Source organism: Sander lucioperca, chromosome 11, assembly GCF_008315115.2.
Source record: "Sander lucioperca isolate FBNREF2018 chromosome 11, SLUC_FBN_1.2, whole genome shotgun sequence".
Classification (NCBI taxonomy): Eukaryota; Metazoa; Chordata; class Actinopteri; order Perciformes; family Percidae; genus Sander; species Sander lucioperca.
In genome coordinates this window covers 5553391-5574843 of record NC_050183.1, presented here as the reverse complement: position 1 = coordinate 5574843, position 21453 = coordinate 5553391, and the positions used below count along the sequence as shown (strand labels likewise).

General features: G+C 40.8%; 1 protein-coding gene and 1 long non-coding RNA gene across 5 annotated transcripts in view; one reads left to right on the top strand and one right to left on the bottom strand.

Moving 5' to 3' along the window:
• Positions 1-775: 775 nt before the first annotated feature.
• Positions 776-2019, top strand: LOC118496252. The gene is made up of 2 exons (XR_004898784.1): positions 776-861; positions 1194-2019. It is a non-coding gene; the product is annotated as an uncharacterized LOC118496252 (long non-coding RNA).
• Positions 2020-3202: 1183 nt separating this feature from the next.
• Positions 3203-21453, bottom strand: part of ccdc50 (coiled-coil domain containing 50) — a 22971-nt gene continuing 4720 nt past the window's right edge. The window contains exons 3-12 of one of the 4 annotated variants that reach the window (XM_031307204.2): positions 18841-18970; positions 13717-13807; positions 12907-13009; positions 10458-11327; positions 9472-9647; positions 8183-8227; positions 7750-7902; positions 7511-7587; positions 7314-7423; positions 3203-5077 (exon numbers count right to left, since the gene is read on the bottom strand). In XM_031307204.2, the coding sequence (XP_031163064.1) occupies positions 5058-5077; positions 7314-7423; positions 7511-7587; positions 7750-7902; positions 8183-8227; positions 9472-9647; positions 10458-11327; positions 12907-13009; positions 13717-13807; positions 18841-18970 (1775 nt within the window). In that variant the 3' untranslated portion in view covers positions 3203-5057. The remainder of the gene's footprint in view (positions 5078-7313; positions 7424-7510; positions 7588-7749; positions 7903-8182; positions 8228-9471; positions 9648-10457; positions 11328-12906; positions 13010-13716; positions 13808-18840; positions 18971-21453) is intronic. The other 3 variants (XM_031307205.2, XM_031307206.2, XM_036007242.1) reach the window with 3 other exon arrangements.

Here is a 21453-nt window from a genome sequence, read left to right as displayed (position 1 = left end):
TGTTAGACCACAAGCTCTATTCTGCAAATGCAAAGTGGATAGAGATTTAGTAATTTAGGAAAAGAAGATGCTGAAGGTGTGGCTACAGAGGCAACTCTAATCATGCAATCCTGTCTGTGTAGGATTAGTGTATAAAAAAAAAAAAAAACCCGGAAATGAAGGCAATAGCCTCACAAAATCTTTCGTTTCTGTGATTTACATTTTTAACTGCTGTAATGATTCCCTCCCACCCAAAAAAAAGACAGCTTAACGTTCCTCTATTGAGGGTTGGATCAGTTGAGCGTCTGACAAAATAGTTCTACCTCAACCGGTTTTTCCTGAAGATGCGCCCCAGGCTTCATCAGGCCGAGAGAGAGAGAGAGAGAGAGAGAGAGAGAGAGAGAGAGAGAGAGAGAGAGAGAGAGAGAGAGAGAGAGAGAGAGAGAGAGAGAGAGAGAGAGAGAGAGAGAGAGTGTGTGTGTACGCACTGAATAAAATTACTTGTGCTTTTTCCTTTAGTCATGTGGCGGAAGCGCATGCTTTTTTTCTCTCTGCGAAGGATTTACATTTAACCTCCAGTAAATATTTATATAATATATATAATAATATATAATATGTATGACAGAAACCTCCAGTATGTAGGGTAATTGGTAGTAGCTCTCTCGCTCTCTCTCTCTCTCTCTCTCGTAGTGGGTGTGTCTTCGTGTCTCAACACGGCGTGCAGCAGTTGATAGACAGCTGCACTCACCTTTTTACCTGCCAGGTGAGAGACGTTCAGACATTCAGCGAGAAGACATTCAGTTCTCAGAGTTGATTTCACTCACTCGGTGAATGCAGCAGCTCGTTCATCACTCTCGTGCACCGTGAATGATTGGATGACAGGTGAGTTCAATAACCTGTCAGTATATATTGTTCTATTTTTGCAGTTTTGCAACACTGTTAACAAGCAGTCCTGCTCGTAATGGCGCAAACACCTGTTGGGGCTGCGGAATGAGAGTGTCGGCACACAGCGATGAGTCAAATGAATAAACTAACATTAAACGAGTTAGAGAACACGAATCAGTATTTGCTTGTAGTTGTGATCTATATTGTTGTGTGTATTTTGTGATGCAGCCAGTAGGCCTAAAATAAGAGCACGCTCAAACGTGTGGGCCTAATAATGACGCACTAACTGTTGATATACAAAACAATAACTTATTTTTTTCTCTTCGCAGAATTGTTTTACAGTGTTTCTGTTACCCGCACAGCTGGAAACTTTGCCTGGGAATTTGTGCTTAAAAATTTCAGTCATTGTTTCTGGTCGTGTGTGTAATAATGTGCATCCGAGACCAAAGAAGAGAGGTGCCACACTGGAGGTTTGGATGGATTGTTTCTGTTTGAGATTGACTGCAGTTTGCAGGCTGAGGTACAACATTGATCTCTGCTTTCGATAAATGTCTTATGTTTGTAAAGAAATTGACAGCCAAACGGATGCCAGCTTGGAACACTGCTGAGGTCGGCTGTCTGGAAAGCATTGCCAACACCTGCATCGTCATTGTAGAATGTGTCTGTGTTAAAGCTGCATTGGAAATGACAAGCTACCGGCCAAATATTGGATGTCTCATCTGAAGAGCATGTTATTTTAAAAACCCAGATACTAAAGCCACCAGGAGCGTAATAGATATCCTGTCCGATTTAAAAACTTTTTAAGCTCCCAACAGCAGCAGCAACTTTTCTGGTTACGGAGGTATAGCTCCCAGTTGTTTGGTTGTGACATATCCCACTGAGGGCATGGCAGTGGTGTTGCCACATGCAGACAAGGCCTCAGTATGTCAGGTATGTTGGTGAACCAGATCCAGTCAGCCGTTCTCAGATGATGGGTGTAACTCTGTACTTTCCTTGACTGGCATGATTTATAAAAAATGTTGACAATAAAAGACTACCCGACACTATGCAAACGGAAATTATTTCACTATAAATACACTGAGCACATGATTGAGTATGAGACGAGTCCAAGATAAAGAGATGAAATAATTGGTCCTGGATCAAGTATTTTTCATTAAAAAAAAAAATCGAAACACAAATGTTGCAAATTACCTTATGCTTTCAGTGAATGTATACTTGTGTATCTGTTCCTACTGAAATAAATGAGAAACACATGCTTGTACAGCAGTTACTGTATATGGAACGGCTTTCTTTTCTCAATAGTCTTGAATTAGTGTAGTTAATATTTGCACAAACAGCTGGAGGTCTGTACCCGTAGTTCAAACTGGTTTTTTCAATGGGTACCTTTTTGTTTTGTATTGCTGAGGTGCAGAGTATACTTGTGTGAATATTGACCAGTATTACCTGTGTCAATACTGGGAACAGGTGAGTAAGACATTATGCAACATTCAGATGACCGTGGGTGTCAGCCAACTCGGGCTCAATTTAAAATATAAGTATCTTTTGTTGCCTTTGCTATGTAGATTTGCTCTGGGCCAAAAGTTTCAGCAGGTCAGTGGCTGGAGGAAGAGTATGCAGCTGAAGATAACACAATGTCTTCTTGGCTGCTGTGGGCAGTTTGTCTTTCTTGGAAAAGCTTAAAACCTGCACTACAGGTAGACAGTGTGTCATCTTTATGGTTCGGTGACATTCTGGAAATAAAAGTGGAAATTGTGGTATATAAATAACCTAAAGAAGCCTTAAGGCATTTCTTGAAGGTTATTTGAGGCCTGACCCTCTCCATTTTACTGGTTGAACTCGCTGAGCAGCATGTGTTTCAGTGTCCTAACTGTGACTTAATGAATGAGTCGTATTCATAAACAGTGGAAATGCTGATAGTTTATTACATTTTGAGATGCTATGAGTAAAAGCAACTTAATTGGTTTTACTTAAAATAAAAAGTTCTGTTACAGCAAGTGCCAACATATGCGTTGATTCATGATTGGTAGATTGCATACAAGCCCTGGATTAAAGAAAAAAAATAATGTAGCACTCAATGTTTGCTGTAGACCGCACTCAATTCCATGTCTGATGCACAACATCCACAAATGTACATCCTGATCAGATCAATTTTGTACATTGTTTTGCCATTGTCAACATATCCACACGGTGGTGCTCTCACCAAAGAATAAATAAGAAGTCCCACCTTGGTGGGTGTGGTAACTCTGCTACAACCACAACAACTAAGTTTTTCCCATTTTCAAGTCCCTGAAAAAATTACAAACGTATGGCACAAATCTCATTCTGTCAACAGCAATTAGCACATATAATTTAATAACACCTGCATGTTTGTCCTTGGCAATACAAACATCTCACACTTTCTCTGAACAGGGAGGGAATCATTTTGGAAGCTGATTTATAATTTCAGCAACATTTATTACAATGCGAGAACCTTGAAGCAGCACTAAATGTTCAAAGACTTCACTTTGTGGCCGTCACAAACATTTCAGTAAACTCAAAAGCTTGAATGTGCTCTTCATTTTGCTTATCCTTATTATTCAATATGAACAGAAAACAATGGATCCTGGAGTACTAAAAACTCTAAAATAGGTCCCTTTGAGCAGTAATATATATTTTAGCTGATCCTGGGACTGATTTCCCTGTATCCAGATGCACTTCTATTGTGGGAATGTTTTGTCTTTTCTGTAGGCAGGAAGTGATGTCTGCCTTTGAGCTTGAGACAAAGAAGAGGATTTGAAGCTCAGGGTAATGAAAATAAAGGGAACAATCTTGTGGAAAGACTAACAAAATATTGTATAAAAATAAAATATAAGGCTCCCTTTCTGAACAAACATAACTAGTGGGACACCAGATAAAGGGACTGAAGAGAGGATCTTGTATCCACGATGGGAAACATAATTTGGTAGCATGAGTAAAAGAAGAAAAAAATGGATATTTTACATTTAAATAAAACGAGCAAATATTCAATTGCACGTTTGTGCCATAAGCACACGCACAAATTCAGGTTTGACACGGACAAGCGATGTACATGCATTTCATTTTGGTACTGGTTCTTTTATGGGCCAGTTTTGGTTTATAAATGATTAGTGGATATGAAATGGTGGCAGAAAAGTGATATTTTGTACAGCAGTATATGAGCCAACATATACTGTTAATTCACAAAGAGATTATTGGCTTTTTGTGGCTTTAGCCCTTTCTGAGAAAAAAGAGGGAGCCAGATAAATTGATATAGAGCTAAAATGCATGTACACAGTTGTACACTTTCAGTAAGCATGCACATAGAAACAGTGAGTCATACACATATCATCCAGCTACACTTTTAAAGGGTGATGGGGTTAAAAAGTGCCCCCAACAAGCAGAAGATGACAGTCTACAGCCAATTAAATGTCCATGGATCATCACAAAGCTCCACCTCTTCTGCAATGGAACAAGGTGGTAAAACATGTCAAAGCCAAAACTACCAGCATCTTGATAAAGGCTTATACTTTTGTTATTTGAATACAGCAACAAAATCGTATCCCTCCAGAGGCGTACGCTGTGTGGCACATGGATAGGGCCTGTGTGGCCTCGTTGCACAGCATGACAAGAGAACAGAACTGCAGCATGGGTGTACAAAGCAGCTGCCATGTTGGTATCAAAGACACTGTAGCAGCCATGTTGGACCAGACAGGCCCATCCTATGAAGAGTCATGAGGAATTTTGAGATTGCATGGTTATATCCAGCAGAGGCCTTGAGCCCTTGTGATGGCATGGTCCACAGATGGGACGAACATCTGCACATGATGACCACAGACGGTGAGGAGCCGGTTCCTCTATTTCAACAGCTAAGAATCAAGGGGAGTTTATGTTTATATTACAAGGCTGCTATTTTGGCTTGTCTTGATGTTGAGTTGAAAGAAATAATATTAAATCACAATTGATGAAATTGATTGAAAAGATGAGTGTGGTTCCAGCACTCACAGACCCACTTCTTTAAACTCTGGGCCAACTTTGGAGGGTATAAAAAAAAAAATTCCACTGCCAACTCATCAGATTGTCCCAAGGCTTCTGGTCAACAGAGTGCAAATGATTGAAAACTAAAAGATAAATAAAAAAAAAAATAAAAAGGACGAAGGAGGACTGACAGCATGTCTGGACATGGTAGAGAGCCTGAGTCACCGCTTGTAATAGGCACCTGGAAAAGATGGAAGAGACGGAGAGATTTATCAGCAGCTTCATACGTCACACTGGAAGCTAAGTTGTATAGTAGTTGTAGTTCAAGTAACTGTTTAAGAATCAAATCAATAAAAATAATAGTGTGTTGCACACCTAGTTTTTAGCACATGAAATGAATGAGGATTTTTATTTTAACACAACCAGCACCCTAAATAATCAAAACGCATGATCTGAAAGCCACAACTCACTAATTGAGATAGTATTGTCATTACATTATGGGAAGGGTGTGCGAGTTGAGTAAATGTATTTGCAGATTTCTAACTTTATGTGCATTTAGGACAGTCATTCTCGCTACAGCCAAGAGTGCCAAATTAAACCAATCACATAAAGAAGTCCAAAAGAATAAACATTTGATATGCTATAGAAAAATAGTAAGCAGTAATGGTAAAATGCAACTAGAAAGTTCTGCAATTTTTTTTGACAGTGTGCCTACTACTTGGTGCAAATCCCAATAACACTATCAGCAGTAAATCTGCTGTTTAACATATCCTGAAAAGAAAGGACAACACGGCCTACAGTAAAGAATCTCCATGATAGGAGGAGTATGTGTTTGATTAGTCAGAACTTTCGAGAAACTCCATTCAAACTTTAAAATGTTCCACATCTTAGTATTCAGTAGGGTAGTATTCAACTTCACATTAATACTTTTTAAAATATTCAACATTGTTTGAGGCTTAGAAAAATGCCCTTCTGACATTTGTACATTAGTGTGTATTGGATGGAATGTTCAGACTCAGAGTGGGGGGTCCAACTGACAGAGTGAGGAGCATTAGACATATAGACGCTGCATTGACTGCGTCAGCCTGTTGATGCGATACGTCAGCAGCACCGCTATTTTGGACCGGGCACAACGAGCCTGTTCTCACATAAAAGTAAACAGGGGAGCTGTGGTTTTTCTGGATAAAAATCAATATTTCTCTGTCATGGAAAATTTAATTATATCGATTTTTTTCTCAGCTTTCAAAGCTAGCTAGCGTTATCGCTAACTTAACGTTAGCTAAAAGCGTATAGTAAAGAGGCTATTGCTTATAACGTTAGTCTGACTGGCTCTATAACATTAACGGGCAACTAGTTAGCTCTCAACATAATGGTATAATGACTCAATACAACTAAAAACAATTGTTCAGTCTTACCTGGGAAAAGTAATTGATTGTGCGACGATGTTTACAGCCCCCCAAACTGCACGGACTAAGGTGTTGCTACGGACAAGTTGCCCGGTCTAACATGGCTGCGACGTTGACGTACATTCCAGAGGCCAATGCGACATCTATGTATATATGTATAGGGTGAGGAGCAGCAGATGCAAATTTCTTTTTACTTTGCTATACCATCCACCATTTTAACTCCTCATACATTAATTTTACATAAAACATGTAGGGAATGTTGTGCCCTTTCTAACAATGTACTTAGGGAGGCAAACAGACTTTCACATGAGGCACAGTGAGCTTCCAAGTGAAGCGGTGTCCACCAACTGCCACACTACCTCCTGTATTAAAATCATACAAGAAATTCCAGGAGAACAGAAACAGGCCCTTTTCGGACAGCTATTGTCCTCACATTTCTTACACAACACACACCATTCTTGCACAGGATGATCAGCAGGGTGTCATATCTCTCACAGTATTAAACATTAAGCAATAGGAGTTAGGGTGTTAGAAGCAGGACTATCAAAGATGCGCCAGAGCCTCGTCTCAGTGCAAACACCCGTTGGTGTTGAGACCTGAAGTCAGTTAGGAGTCAGTCAGTTAGTCCATCATGACATTGTGTTAGCTGACAAACAGCTCTTCTCCTTTCTTCAACTCCTCTCCTTTCTTCAACTCCTCTCCTCTTCCTATCTTCCTCTCCTCCTGTGTGTGTGTGTGTGTGTGTGTGCGTGGCAGTACTTGTTGCTGAAGTGATTTGCGCAGTGAGGGAGTAGAGGAGGAGACATGTGCAACACATGCACACGTACGTGCATGTGTTGGCACCACTGTGTGACTAGTAGCGGGACGAAAATATGGCGGAAGATGAAGAATATTAAGTATGACGAATAATAGTCATTGTGCCGATTGCTGCTACTGCAGCACACCGGCACACTGAATAATGAAAAAAAATGTGTGGTCCTTAAATACAGGGTCCATCCTTATGTAGTTAGAAAGCACTTTATGTTAGGATTAAGTAAATACAGCCATTCTGTCACAGAATGGACATCATACCTTTGTAAGCAGCCTCAGGTCTGGTGGGAGCGCGAGGGGGAGCAGGGTGGTCCGAGTAGCCATAGCCAGAGTTCACATTCTCATAGTCGTGTGCACGAGGCTGAGGAGGCCTGAGACAGAGAGATAAAAACAGAGACATTAATTAAATATTTGAGTTTCTACTTCTTGACTCAAGTAAGAAGTAATGAGTCTTGTACCTGGCAGGCTTGTTGTGGTTCCTCTGCCTCTCATACTCATCTCGTGTTCTGGGCCGGACTACGTCCTCCGAGTTTGGCTGGAAACCAACAAAAATGATGGTTTCTTAAATATTACGGTTCTAGTACCACAGTGGAAATACACTTTTACATTACAATTATGACTTTTAAAGTCATTGGTTGCAAAAAATATTTCACCCCAAAGCACCCGTTCTGAAATGAGTATGGTTAGGGCAAATTACCCTTTGGTCTCCCTCTAGCCGCCTTCTTTCCATTGCCATCCTATCCATGGCCAACCTCTCCCCCTTCTCTTTCTCCCGCTCTCTCTCCTTCTCCCGTTCTCGATTCTTCCTGTACTCCTTCTTCTCTTGTTCCATCAGCAATCGGGCGATTTCCTGCCAGAGCGAGACATCAGACACATCAACTGGATAATTAACACAACCACAGAAAAACTTGCGTGATTCGATGCGTGTGCGACACGTCGATTGTGATTCATGTCGGTACATAATTGCATTATCAACTGTATATATGAGGAAACACCCTGTTCACAGCCATATATGTAATTAAAAGCGCATAAAATAACTGTCACTAGACATGGATTTATATACTCAGGGGTATATGACAATAAAGGACAGACAGTATATAAAAAAGTTTCCAGACTTCATTCCCACTCACCTCATCCTGCGCCACTTGGGCTGCACGCACATGCATCTTGCTGGCCTGAAACCAGAGAACAATAAAAAAAAAGAAGTCACATTTCCACAGAGCGGAACACATGTTCCAAGGTTATATAACATAGGAAATGACTGAGATTGAGGCCTTTCACTGTGTTTTTTTTAGGCTTTCAGTCATTTACAGCATAGAGTATATTGCTTTATCAGATCGTGCCATTCCAGTGCTTTGTTCATACAGTTTTAGCTCCAGATCCTGAAGCTGTTGCAATGTTTATTCAAGCATACCAAATGAAAAGTAGACTTCAACTATAATTTGAATACTCTAAACCAGAGATCTTCAACAGGGAGTCACTGAGTAACTTTAGAGTAACTGCAGGGGGCCACAAAATTATTGATCACTTTTTGAAAGTTTCTTCTTTTCAAAAATTAAAATGTCTGAAAATATACATTAACATGAATCCAACATATTATTATTAACAATAAATCAACCTTTTTGTGAAAATAAAAAAAACTAATTTACACAACAATGCTTACTATAGGTAAGGTAGCCATCCACAGATACAATTAAGCTTAAAAGAACTAAATGTGGCTTCATTAAAATAGGATTTATAAATAATAAATATAAATACATCCACTGTCATCCATCTGGCCCAGTTTAATATGCAACTCAATGTTATACAATATATGTAGTAGGGGGTCCTTGCTGTCTCTCTTTCAGCTTAGGGATCCTTGGTTTAAAGAAGATAAAAAGCCCTGATCTAGACCAAAACCTTACACATTTTTCTTTTAAAATTAGTCTTAAAAAATATGCCCCCAAAACCTCATTCTATAGAAATCTTTATAACCCCCACAAGTCCAATGGTGTGAAGAACTGACATTGTACTAGTTACACTGAGCCTAACATTTTGATACCACACTTATTATAAGCCTACTGTCAGACTTTTCATATTATCAGCTCAATATCTGACCGGACTTCACCTTCAAGGCTTATTCAGAAGATGGGTGTTGCTCTTTGTGGGCTTCAGTAATACTAAGTTTAAGTGTTTTGAGGTTGGTCGTGGGCTTAAAGAATTTATGACCATATTAATGTCTGCAGTTTGGAATTTTGAAATCTTTCAGAAGAACATAGCAGCTTAATGGGGGACGAGTTGTTAAATGTAAAAACCTGGTGTATAAAAAAATATCTTCAACATATCCAGTTTCTACGTTTTTCATGTTGTTGGATTTGATTTCAATCTCTCAAATAAAACTGTTCACCTTTTATTTGCAAAAGTAAACTAAATCTAATACTTGTCTGGTTTCCTTCTTCACCTTGACTTCCTCCTCTTGCAGTTTCCTGGCCACCTCCATGTCCTTGAGCTCCTGCTCACGGATATCGAGCTTTGCCAACCCCTTGGTGGCCTCGCTCACTCCATACTCCGTTTCTGCTACTACTACTGCTCCACTCCCTCGGTGCACAATACGACCTGCGGATGTTGGCACATTATATTAGAAATGTCCTGCAACTCAGTTTTTCATTATCAAATGAGTTTTTAAATCTTTTCATTTTTACTTGTTTAGTCTTGAAGACATCAGAAAATTGTGAAAAAAATAATTAAGATCACAACTTCCCTGAGCCCAGGGCTATGTCTTCAAATTTCTTGTTTTTCCTAATTTTTTTTGGTTGCCATTTTCTTGATAAATGACAAATAAATGATTAAAATTATCAAAATAATTGTCGGATCAAGTTATCGTTTCAACACTACAATAGATACAATTGAAGTTGGATTAAAGCCATGAGGCACCTAAAGGGCTGCAGTGCATCTCTACTGGTGTTTATTACTGCGTTTTCTCCATTTAAAAAAAATTCTTTTTACAGCTTCGGGATAAGATAACACAACCAGCTTACCAGCCCTGAAACCCTTTGTGAATGCCAAAGTTTAGCTTATCCAAATCCATGAGGCTATTCCACTAGAAAATCACAGCACACATTGCAGTGTAATCTTTTCCTTGCTTAATGCAACAACCCAGCAGACAATACAAGAATGAGCGAACCCCAGAGCACAACAGCAACAAATTCAATTATTTCAAACCATCAAAATCTGAATCACAGTCAGTCATCAGAAACTACTGTGGACATGTCGTCATCCTCATGAAAACAGAGAGAAAATTAGTGTCTTCCTTAGTGATTACAATGTTAGAACAACCCACCACCTGAGATTGCCAAAGCAAAAAAGCAAATCCAGCACACCACACGAACACCCCCGCAGAGCCCAGAGGGTGGCTCAGGGTGGTACCTGTCTCTCCGTTGGCGCGAGACTGACTGCGTTCCCTGCCAGGAACCCCGCCCTGCTCTTCCGGATCATCAAACACCTCTTCGGGGCCGGACTGGACACGCTGCCGGGTCCCGGCCCTCCGCTCCCTTTCACCATCATCCCCATGCTCCTCGCAAGAAGCCCTGCCCTCCCTCGGCCAGTCCCTGCTCCGCCCTGGCTCCTCTTCAAGTCCCCTCTCCATGCTCCTGGTTCTTACTCGTTGTCTGTCTTTGTCTTTCTGTATCTGCCTGTCTCTCTCTCTCTGTCTGTCCCCACTCAAGCCTCTTTCTCTGGATCTTTCCCCGTCTTTTCCTCCTGCTCTCACCCCCCTGAGGTCCTGCTCCCTGTCTCTCCTCTGCTCTTTTCCCATATGCCTCTCCAATTCCAGGTCTCTGCCCCTGTCTCGGTCATGCTGCCTGTCCCTTTTTCTGTCCCAGGTCTTGTCTCTCTCTATGAGGCTCTGTGGTAGAGGTGGTCTGGCAGGTCTCTCCTTGCTTCTCAACACTCTCTCTGTGTCCCCCCCCACTGGGCCCCTGGCTCTTCCAGTCTCTGTGGGCTCATAATCTGGGTACCTGTCCCCATGCTTGCCTCTAGAAGCCAGCAGGTGCTCTGGGTATGGATCTGCATGTCTGCTTCGCCCTCCTTCTGCCACTAGGCAGTGCTCAGGGTATCTGAAGTGGCTGTGGGGTGATGCTGGGTCCTGCCTTGGGTACCTGCTCCTTTTGGGCTCAATTGAGCTATAATCTGGGGAGTAATCACGATGTGAGATCACTGGAGCATGTGCATCACGGGGGCTTGGGGAAGTGGATTGGTGACGGGTGTGTTTGTCCAAATCAAGGGGTCTTCTTGCAGCTGAACAGGGCAGAGAAGAAGGAGCGAGGGTGGGAGGAGGGCGGCGTGGATAGAATGATGATGGTTGATGACAACATGGAAATGTGGGGGGAAAAAACACAACAGGAATGATATAAGCTAAGATGGTTAGTAAGCTAGAGTTAGACGCAGCACCTGTGAGGACGACAGTGATGATGAAAAGACAAAGTACATGCTATAGATGTACAGTAAAGAGTGTAGGAATTAGCTGCACCCAAAATGTCCAGAGACTGAGAACACTTACATCTACTAAGTAAACCAAACTAAACTAAACTTTGAATTAAAACAAATCACTGTAAAAGCAAATTGAGGAAGCACACAGCAGAAGCCAGTACTCAGTCAGCTCAATGGAATTCAAGTTGTATAACCAGCTGGTTGACATCTAATCGACAGGGCTTTGTTGGCGTTCAAACCTTTGAAAAAGGAGGCAGGTACAAAGACATCCTGACTAGTACATGCTCAGAGCGACTAGGCTAGTTTAAGTGTTTGCTCTCTTCTGTCCAGCCTTACAATTTTTCCCCCATTTGTATATCTGTCAAGCGGAGACAGGTTCTGACCCCATGTTGGTTTGTGTGCAACTGTAATCCTCATTTCCTGAGAGGAGCAGCCAATTACACAGTCAGATGAAAAGCATGACATCTTCAGTGAAACATGATTCACTAAAGTGAATTGTGTGCGTTTATTTTTTTTTTAGTTTTTATTATTAAGTTGACTAAAAAATTATTTTCCTCACGAGCATCCTGGCTCAAGAACTATAACTGCATTCAGACCTAGCCACACTACTGTCAGATAGCTGCTACATTTCAGCAGCAGCAACATTTCTAATGCTGACAAACCAATAGTGCTTTACTTTTCACTATAAAGAATTATATAAAACCCCTAAACTTGAGGTGAATTGCCTGGACAAGTTACTCGACACAGGGCAACAATTTACAAAGAAGTCAAAAAGGAAGATTAAAATGCTCCACTGTTTCTCGTTCAGTAGAAAATGAACAGACCTCCAGTGGGATGAATCATGCAGTCGGATGATGTGTGCATGAAAAGACTTGAAACAGATTCCAATATGTGACACAAACGCTCACCAATAGCTTATAAAAGAAGCAGAACAAAACACATTTGTGGGTGTGTGACATTAGTTTGTAAATCTAAATCATTTTTTTAATGCATTCATTACCCACTAACTGGATATTCATTTAATATATGAGGTAAAAATCTGCTATCGAAGCACATTTAAGCTGTATCCTGAAACTGGAGCACTGTTAAACCAATTTACAGCGGTGTTTGCTCTTGAATGGGAGCAAAATGACAAATGATTTCCCTGTAGGAACATGCAAGCCTCCCTTTAAGGTTAATTATGTGCTTATAAATGCATTCCAAAATCTTTGCCTCGAGTTAGTCTCAACAATCTCCAGCGCTGTGCAGCATCAAAAGCACAGCCTCACACATCCTGAGCTGAAACAGAGGAGGTATATCTTCTCTCATGTCCTCACAGACAGGAGATATGCACACACAGACACAGGAACAGCCACACATTAACATGAGCCAGTGGTGTTCGCCCTACCTCCGTGATCCTCAAAGTACTCCTCCTCAAAGTTTGCTTCCAGCTGCTTCTGTCTCCTCCTTTCCTCTTTCATCTCCTTCTCCTGCAGCTTACGAGCTATAGCCTACAAACAAACAAGGCCACAGTAAACATCTTGTCCCACATGAATATGAAAAAGTCCCTGTTTGGGCCGATCTGTAACAAATATGTCACTTTGTTTTGGGTTGTAGTTTTAATCTTGACAGTGAATGTAGCTTCAAACATATCAGATTACAGTGGATCATTCCCTGATGTTTTCTAGAACTATGGAGCAATGAGACCCATCTCTCCCTCAACTTAGAAGCAAGAAAGAATCAGTAGCATCTGAGATAGTTTGCAAGATTTACAGACAATTTTACAAAAGTTGGAGCCCACCCTTTAAGACAATAAGTGTATAATAAATATAAAACAGCGGCAGTTCATGATTGATGGATCACAACTGAACCACAGCCCAATCTCATTCTGAGGGGAAAACACAGACACTCTCTGTCTCGTTATCAACAATTACGAAAACATCCTGATACTGTAGCATCAGAACTGCCTTAAATCTCTGGACTTTATGTAGGGCATAAATATTGTGATTAACACCTTGAGAAAAAATACAGGTCAGGTCACTATAACTGTCATTCAATTATCACAATGGAGAGGCACAAACAAGGTGATTATTTAGGTTGCATGACCCACCCAGTACAGTACATCAATACCAAAAGTCAAGTCATTAATGGCTGGATGTGACCAACGTTGTGCTTGAATGGGCAGAAATGTCTGTATGTGTGTTTGCATGTTTCTTACCGCATCCTTCTCTTCCTGACGTCGCTGTAGTTCTGCCTGTCGGACCAGTTGTTCCTGAATCTCATATGCGATCTCATTGTCTTGACGCTCACTGAGGTTCCCAAAGGTTCATGTGTATATGGGGAGGGATTTGGAACACATTAAAACAGGTACAACTGTTAATCTAAAATGTTTGTGATTGTACAATTAAGGATGCGGATGGCCAAGATTTTAGCAAGTTTAAATCTATTATGCGTCTCTTACCATGAACCAGTGTTTATACTTGTAATACAAGCATATCATGTACAGTAAAAAAATTTTTTTTTGCCTATATCTCTCCTACACATTTGTTTAATACTTCAATGTCTCCCTTTTTGAGCACTCTCTGCTGATGCTTCTGTTGGCATTCTACTGACCATTAAGATTTTTATCTCACTCTCCGAGAGTAGATACATTTTCCACTGACTTGCCATGAGATTGAATATAGCAGACGGAAACTTTAAAGGGGTGATTGAATGATTATATAGGGTATTTTACACTGTTCCTTAAGGTCTCCTAATAGGGTATGTGACATTGGTTGGGCTGAAAATTGCCCGAATGCTATTTTATTAGGCCCTTAACTACCCTGTGAATATGGCTCTATTTGGAACAAGCTTTTCTTCCAAATATGGTATGCTCATGAATATTTAGATGAGCTGCGTGCTGATTGGTTTGAGCGAACCACATAGAAACACATTGGAGACAAGACAGCATGTCTCATATTTCAGACACTGCAAAGTTATACATTGTTTGTCGGGCTATTTCGTTATTAAATTCACTTCTGAGACTTTTTTAAGCGAGAAATCAACTATATAAAGCTCAGATATGGGCCGTTTTACGAAAATGTATGGCTAATTGCAAATTTGGTAAGACGTGTCGGACTTTAGCTAGGAGCTCCACACAGTCTGACGAGAAAGCGGCAACCTCCATACCCAGTGAAAGTCACCGTTTCCCTGGGTACTGGACTACTGGAATACTCGGGGCTTTGCGGAGCTGGCTGGCTGCCAGCTGCCGGCATAACTAGAGTAGCTATATTTTCAGTTTGAATTTCATCACGCCACTTATATAACATCTACCCCAAGGTCTTATAAAGCTAACAATGGTCTCCGATTTGAACTTAATGAATTTTTGTGAACATTAGGGGTTTCGTTAGCTGCGACTGTCCCTTCAATCCTATGTGTACAGATCGCGGCGTTAGCTTCATTTTCGGCGTAATTAGAGTATATTTACAGTTTGAATTTCGTCACGCCACTTATATAACATCTACCTCAAGGTCTTATAAAGGTAACAATGGTGTCCGATTTCAATTTAATGCATTTTTGTGAATTTCAGGGGAATTCTAAGAGGAGGCTAGCTAGCTCTCATTGATAGAGCTCCATCCAGCCGCAGGCTCTCTATCAATGAGACTGGCGTAACACGCTCGCTGACCGCGCTCTCACTCACACACACCAGCCATTTAGCAGGAAGAGAGGAGCTGCAGGCCCTGGAGCTCTGTCAGGGACAGCGGCGTTTGGTAGTCCATTAACCCAAAAAACCGTGATGGAGCTCCATCTTCCTCACAGCAGGCCGGGGTCTGTGAAGGAAGGCAGGCCGGGCGGCGAGGCAGCAACACAGGCAGCACCGGCTGCTGAACTCCGACACACAGTCGGACAAAATTTGCAATTAGCCATCAATTTTCGTAAAACGGCACACATTTGACCTCTACATAGTTGATTTCTTGCATAAAAAAGTCTCAGAAGTGAATTTAGTGGTAAAATAGCAGACAATGTATACAATTTCTGAGATCTGCGTGACCTATTCAGAAGACTACCTGATCTCAGGTCAGTGGTGTAGCCTATGTAAATGTTTGGGCGTGACAAAGATAGAGACTAGAGCCAAATGAGGAGGAGCCGCCGAGTTGACGTCAACTCAGCGGCTCGTTGAGATTTGCCCATTTTCAGAGACAGTTTCAAATTGTGAGATTTGCAGAGGAAAGAGGTGTCAATGGGATTTTGAGGTTCTATGTATGTCCTAGTTACCCACTACCACTGTCATTATTCAACTATGACAAGGTAAAATCGGTTTTGCATTCAATCACCCCTTTAAAGGAAAATTAAAACACTATCACTGCCACACCTCACAATTATCAACGATGAAAACATAAATTCACTATGTATTATATATGACTAAATGCACAGTGAACTAGTGGTGCAACGATGAATCGATTAGTTGTCAACTATTAAATTTATCGCCAACTATTTTGATAATCGATTAATCGTTTGAGTCATTTTTTATTAAAAAAAATAAGATTTCTGATTCCAGCTTGTTAAATGTGAATATCTTCTAGTTTCTTCTCTCCTCTGTGACAGTAAACTGAATATCTTTGAGTTTTGGACAAAACAAGACATTTGAGGATGTCATCTTAGGCTTTGGGAAACACTGATCCACATTTTTCACCATGTTTTGACATTTTTATAGATCAAACAACTAATCGATTAATCGAGAAAATAATCGACAGATTAATCGACTATGAAAATAATCGTTAGTTGCAGCCCTACAGTGAACCAAAAGCTGCACAAAAGTTTAACTGATCAAGTTACACTGGAAAAACAGAGCAATGAACTCACTACATGATCAGCAGTGAAGTTATCTAACATGTTGTAAAAGGTAGCGCATGCGCTTGAGGCATTAGAAGAAGTATTCTTGCCTGTTATGATGTTAATCTCAACAGCTCACTTTGGCTAACTCGCATCTTTAAACAATTTTTAAAACATCTGCCTGGAGGTCTGGTATGCAAAGATAATTTTTGCGTTTGTATGTGTAGACATACACGGGTGTAATGTTTTACTTTAAGAGCAACAGCTTTACTCCATTGTGCTTCTCCTGTATTTGACCTGAGCAGGAGGACTTTAGATGGCAAAAGTAAAAAACAGAATGTAGCACCTTAATATCCCTTTATTGGTACGTATGAAGAAACAAGTGATGCTGCATTCCCCTATGTGTGTGTGTGTGTGTGTGTTTAGTCAAACGAGAGTGTGTGTCTGTTTAGTCACACAAGAGTGGGTGTATATGAAGTGGCATTGGCAAGTGTGGGGTGGATGGCAGTGTGAGCTCCCAGCACGACAAGCATTGGCCTGCCTGCATCGATGGTGTAGCATCTGGCCTCTCCCCGGGGGTGCGCACTAATATATGTCTGTGTGTGTTTGTGAAACAGTGATCTCACTGAGCTGTGAGTCATCAATTTTATTTCAATTAAAATTGCAGAGCACAGAGGGGCACTTTTACACCAAGTGGACTTTGTTGCATCTCCTGGTCTGGACCGTAGCACAGGCAACACTCCTCTATGTAGGAGCTGTCAGCCAACTTTGTGTGGAAGCTGCATAACTTTGGACTTGCAGCTGGAGCTGACCCAAACCCCTTAGAAAATATAATTATACTTCAGGGATATGGAGATACCACACAGAGACCAAAACCAAAAGCTGCTTGGGCCGCTTGTGTAGCAAAGACGTTAGCAGCACAAATCTTCTCCACACAGTTGCTCTTTATAACAGTGTGAGTGTAGAAATGTAAAGGCAATTACATCTTAATTATACTGAATGCATGACTCAGTAATCAGAAAAAGTATTTCTGACCTGCAAAACATTCACATCTTTGCCCTCTAGCATAAACTGAACGAAAGAGCATAAATACGCTAGTAATGAATGCAAGACATCATCTATTTATTTTATGAAAATAAAAGTGCCACACCTACACTATGCAATACATCATTTTGGAGTTATCTATGCAGGAGTAATGTATCACCTCGCTGGTGGAACATAAATCTGTCTAGGTATAGGGTTTGAAATAATCTGAAACAGATGCTATCAACAAAGCTACAAATACTGTACACGGCAGCCATTTTCAAAACTGCATACTATTACTAGCAGTGCATACTGGCCAAAATGTAGCATGTAGTATGCCAACAAAAGCAACATCTGCAGTATGCCAAAAATACCCGGATTTCGTACTGATTCAGAGAAAATCTCCAGTATGCCTCGGACCAGTCTATCTCACCTACTGTATCCCACAATGCAAAGCGTTGTGGCCAACAACTGGAAACTTTTCACAATTTTCCTCTGCTATTTCATCACTAAATTCACTTCCAAGACTTTTTTTATGTGAGAAATCAACTGTGTAGAGCTCTAATTTGGGCAGTTTTATGAAAATTGATGCCTGGCCGCCCGGCCTGTCCACCTTCTCAGACCAGCTGACAGACCCCGAATTTAAGAAAATAAGTTTCAGTTTGTACGGTAGACAAATAAACAGTTGTAGCAACATGAAGTGGTAACATGCTATGGCATATATTATGTAGACTTAAGGGGACACACCAATACTATTTTCATTCATTTATTGGAGAAGCATTATCAGACGACAACATGACTTTTTTCAACATAAGTTTTAAACTGACTAAACCTGTTTTGTTCATGTAACTTAAAAAGTTTGAGCAAATGATGTCGAGCAATGCTTTATATAACAGTCTTGAATATCTTGTTTGTCTTAGGTCACCATGAGCTGTTAGAAAAGTTTAAGGGGTGGCTAAATCATGCAGCATCTTATAAAGTATACAAAACAAAAATTAAAAGCTCAAAAGGTTTTAATTTTCATTTGCAATAGTGGTGCAAGGTTTCTTTTTTGTTGTCCGGTGCTTTTAAGAGCTTGTTCAAAGGCTCAGCCTGGCCTAGCATTCTGCAGAATAAAATTATTTAACGGTTTCCTACTACTGATGTGCACAGTATGCAGTAGGTACTGCATACTGCATTTGTCTGTAGTAGGCTATTTCAAAACAGCCAGCTATTATTGTATTTCTGCTATTAAAAAGGATAGCTACAGCTAGATGATTATACTGTGTAGAATTATAACCAGATAACAGCTTTCAAGTAAACAGCGTTCAAGTAAATGCATTAACTAATATAGTCAGTAACATTACTAATTAATTAATTTAATGTACAAGGTAATCACATAGGTTGCCTTCTCTACATCCACCTACTTCTGTGTGTATGGTTGTATTGTCAATTTCTCATATTGGGATTATGTTTTGATATAATCAAATGGAGTGCGTGTGCGTGTGTATGTGCGCGAGACACCCACATGTCAACATGCTGTTTCTGGGCCTGGCCCTTGGCCCTCTGATCCTCCTCCTCCTGCAGCTTCTTGGCCACCTGCAGGTCCTTCTGTACCAGACGGCTCTTGTTGACGTTAGACGCCAAGTGGCTCTCAACTGTTAGACACAAACACATAAAACCTGCTCTTAAAACTTGTGTACACACAAAGCAGGATTAGGTCAGCTGATTGCTGGACCGCACTAATGATGAGGAATAACGGCTGACGAATGATGAGCAGCAGAGCACTGAGGAGTTTATTTAAAGATCCACACATTCTTGATGGTTTCCTCTCTGAGGAGCAGTAGTGTTGTTTATATGATCCGAAGAGAAGAAGATAAACACAGAGGGCACAGACGCTTCAGTCCCTGGTAATAAACGGAGAGCGCTCTTATTCTCTGAGAAATTAATGTTCGCAGCTGAGGTGCCGTCCCAAGGTTGTTTGATGGCACGTTGTCTGCCATAACAGATGATAAATCCTGCTTGCTGACGCACTCCAAGCACTTGGTAAGCATGGAGAGCATCACTTACTCACTCAGCTCTGTTTCACCTGGCTATCGATCTGTTCCGAGCTTTCATGTGAAAAGGACCAAATTACGTTTGGCAATTTACCCCGTGAGAGGCTCCATAAAGTTTCTGCTTTCTGACTGGTGGGATTGAAAGAGGAAACTGTGAGTCACAGCTGTGGCGACTTGATAAAAAGTCAAGGGGTTGACATCGATTTTGTTTGGATGATGCTGATCAATTGTTTAAGTTGATGACACCTTAGAAAAATATATTTGAGGGGCAAAACTGATGTCACAACTCAAGATAAGGCTATCATTTATCCACTGCCACATCATTTATCCACTGCCAGATTCCTCAACAGGAAAATTGATTCACGCTTCAAGACAGCAAAAAAAAAAAAAACATGCCCGGACATTGTGACATTTGTTCATTCAACAAACCCAACCTTGAAAAGTTCTCACGTCATTCAAGAAAAGGGGAGTCAGGGTAAGAAATGTTGCACTAGCTGAACCTCAGACATATCAGTGGGGCGCTGTACACTGAAATAAAGAAAACACATTCCAGAAACAAGCATGCCAAGTGCTGACACAGTCATAAAGAAATGGTTTCCATGCGTGATTTGCTCAACATTTTGAATGGAAATAAAAGCCAGCTTTAACTACACGTTAACTTGAAGTGAATTTGCTAAAAAGCCCCTTTTGGGATGGCCATCTGTTGATGTGAAAAAAAAGAGTGTCAGACTATGTCAACCAGCTATCTCCTCAGTGACCTCTGGGGTCAAAGGAAACAAAGATTTTCCCAGCTCAAAGCAGATCAGTTAGTGTGACAACAAAAGGAGCAAAAAGCCATGGATCACTAAAGCTTTAAATGGGTCAATGGCAACACAAGGGCAGGCCAGCCAAAACCGAATTAATCACAGCTAAAACAGGGCCTACGCTGCACTTAGGGTATGGATGGGTGACATCTGGCCTTCTTTCTTGCAGATCTTGTTGCAAAATTTACCCTTTTATGGTGACACAGAGTGACATATTTATGGAAACAGAAAAAAACAAACTATTGTCCAGTGCAGATAAGTAAAAGTGCTCATGTTTCCACTGTCTAAACTCTAAATGTATCCATCCCTTCAAATCAAAAGCTCACCAAAGAAATCTGAACAGTAACTGGCCAATGTCCTGCACAACCTAAAAAGCAGTAGCTCCTTTCTGTTGGTTCCTGTCATTTCTTTATGAATGAGTGCAGGTAAAGGATATGAGAAGGTTGGTGGCCATTGTTCATCTGCAGATATTCATTTGTTTCTGAAAAGGAAGGCCTTGTATGTCTGGGTCAGAAAATGTCCTTTCAACCTGACCTACAGTGAGGGAACAGCAATGCCTAAGACAATTTCAACATGAAACAATAAAGCAGAAGAAGCTTTCAATAAGAGAATGGAATGTGTAAGAGTCGTAACCACGAGATTTTAGCATTCATAATGCACATACCAACAAAAAAAAAAAAAAATAGCAGCAAGGGAACAACCCCTCTTTAGTGAGTCTCCAAAGTGCCTTTTCAAATCATGTGAAAAAGATGCCGGCTAATTACACACATATGAGCTCACATAAAAGCACCAGCTAATCTAATGAGGCATGCAGGGACAAACACTTCACTTCCACACCCACATACACAGTTAGAGACAATAGTATTTCACAGTGTGTTCCATATAAAAACCCTTGCTAAGCTGACTGTGCCGTCTAACTTCAGTTCAGATCCAGCTTCTCTGTGCTACAGCTGTAGCACAAACTAATTAAATGTGATCCAAACAAATCACATGCACCAGTCCACTGTAGTCTGCCACAGCCCAGCCCTGATAGAGTATTGTTGGAGCATCCTGCACCATTCACACAGTTAACTGTGTGGCCTAAGCAGGGTTTATGTAGGCTTAAGACGCTGCAGTTTGTTACACTTGAAACATTTTCCAGAAGAGAAAAGAGGAGCTATGTGGACTGCATTCATTTTTCTACTGGTACTCTCTAAAAACATCTTTCATAGTTTGTTCTTTTGCAAAGTAAGCATTAAGCGACCTACAGGAGGAATGCAGCAGGGTAGCTTGTCAAAAACC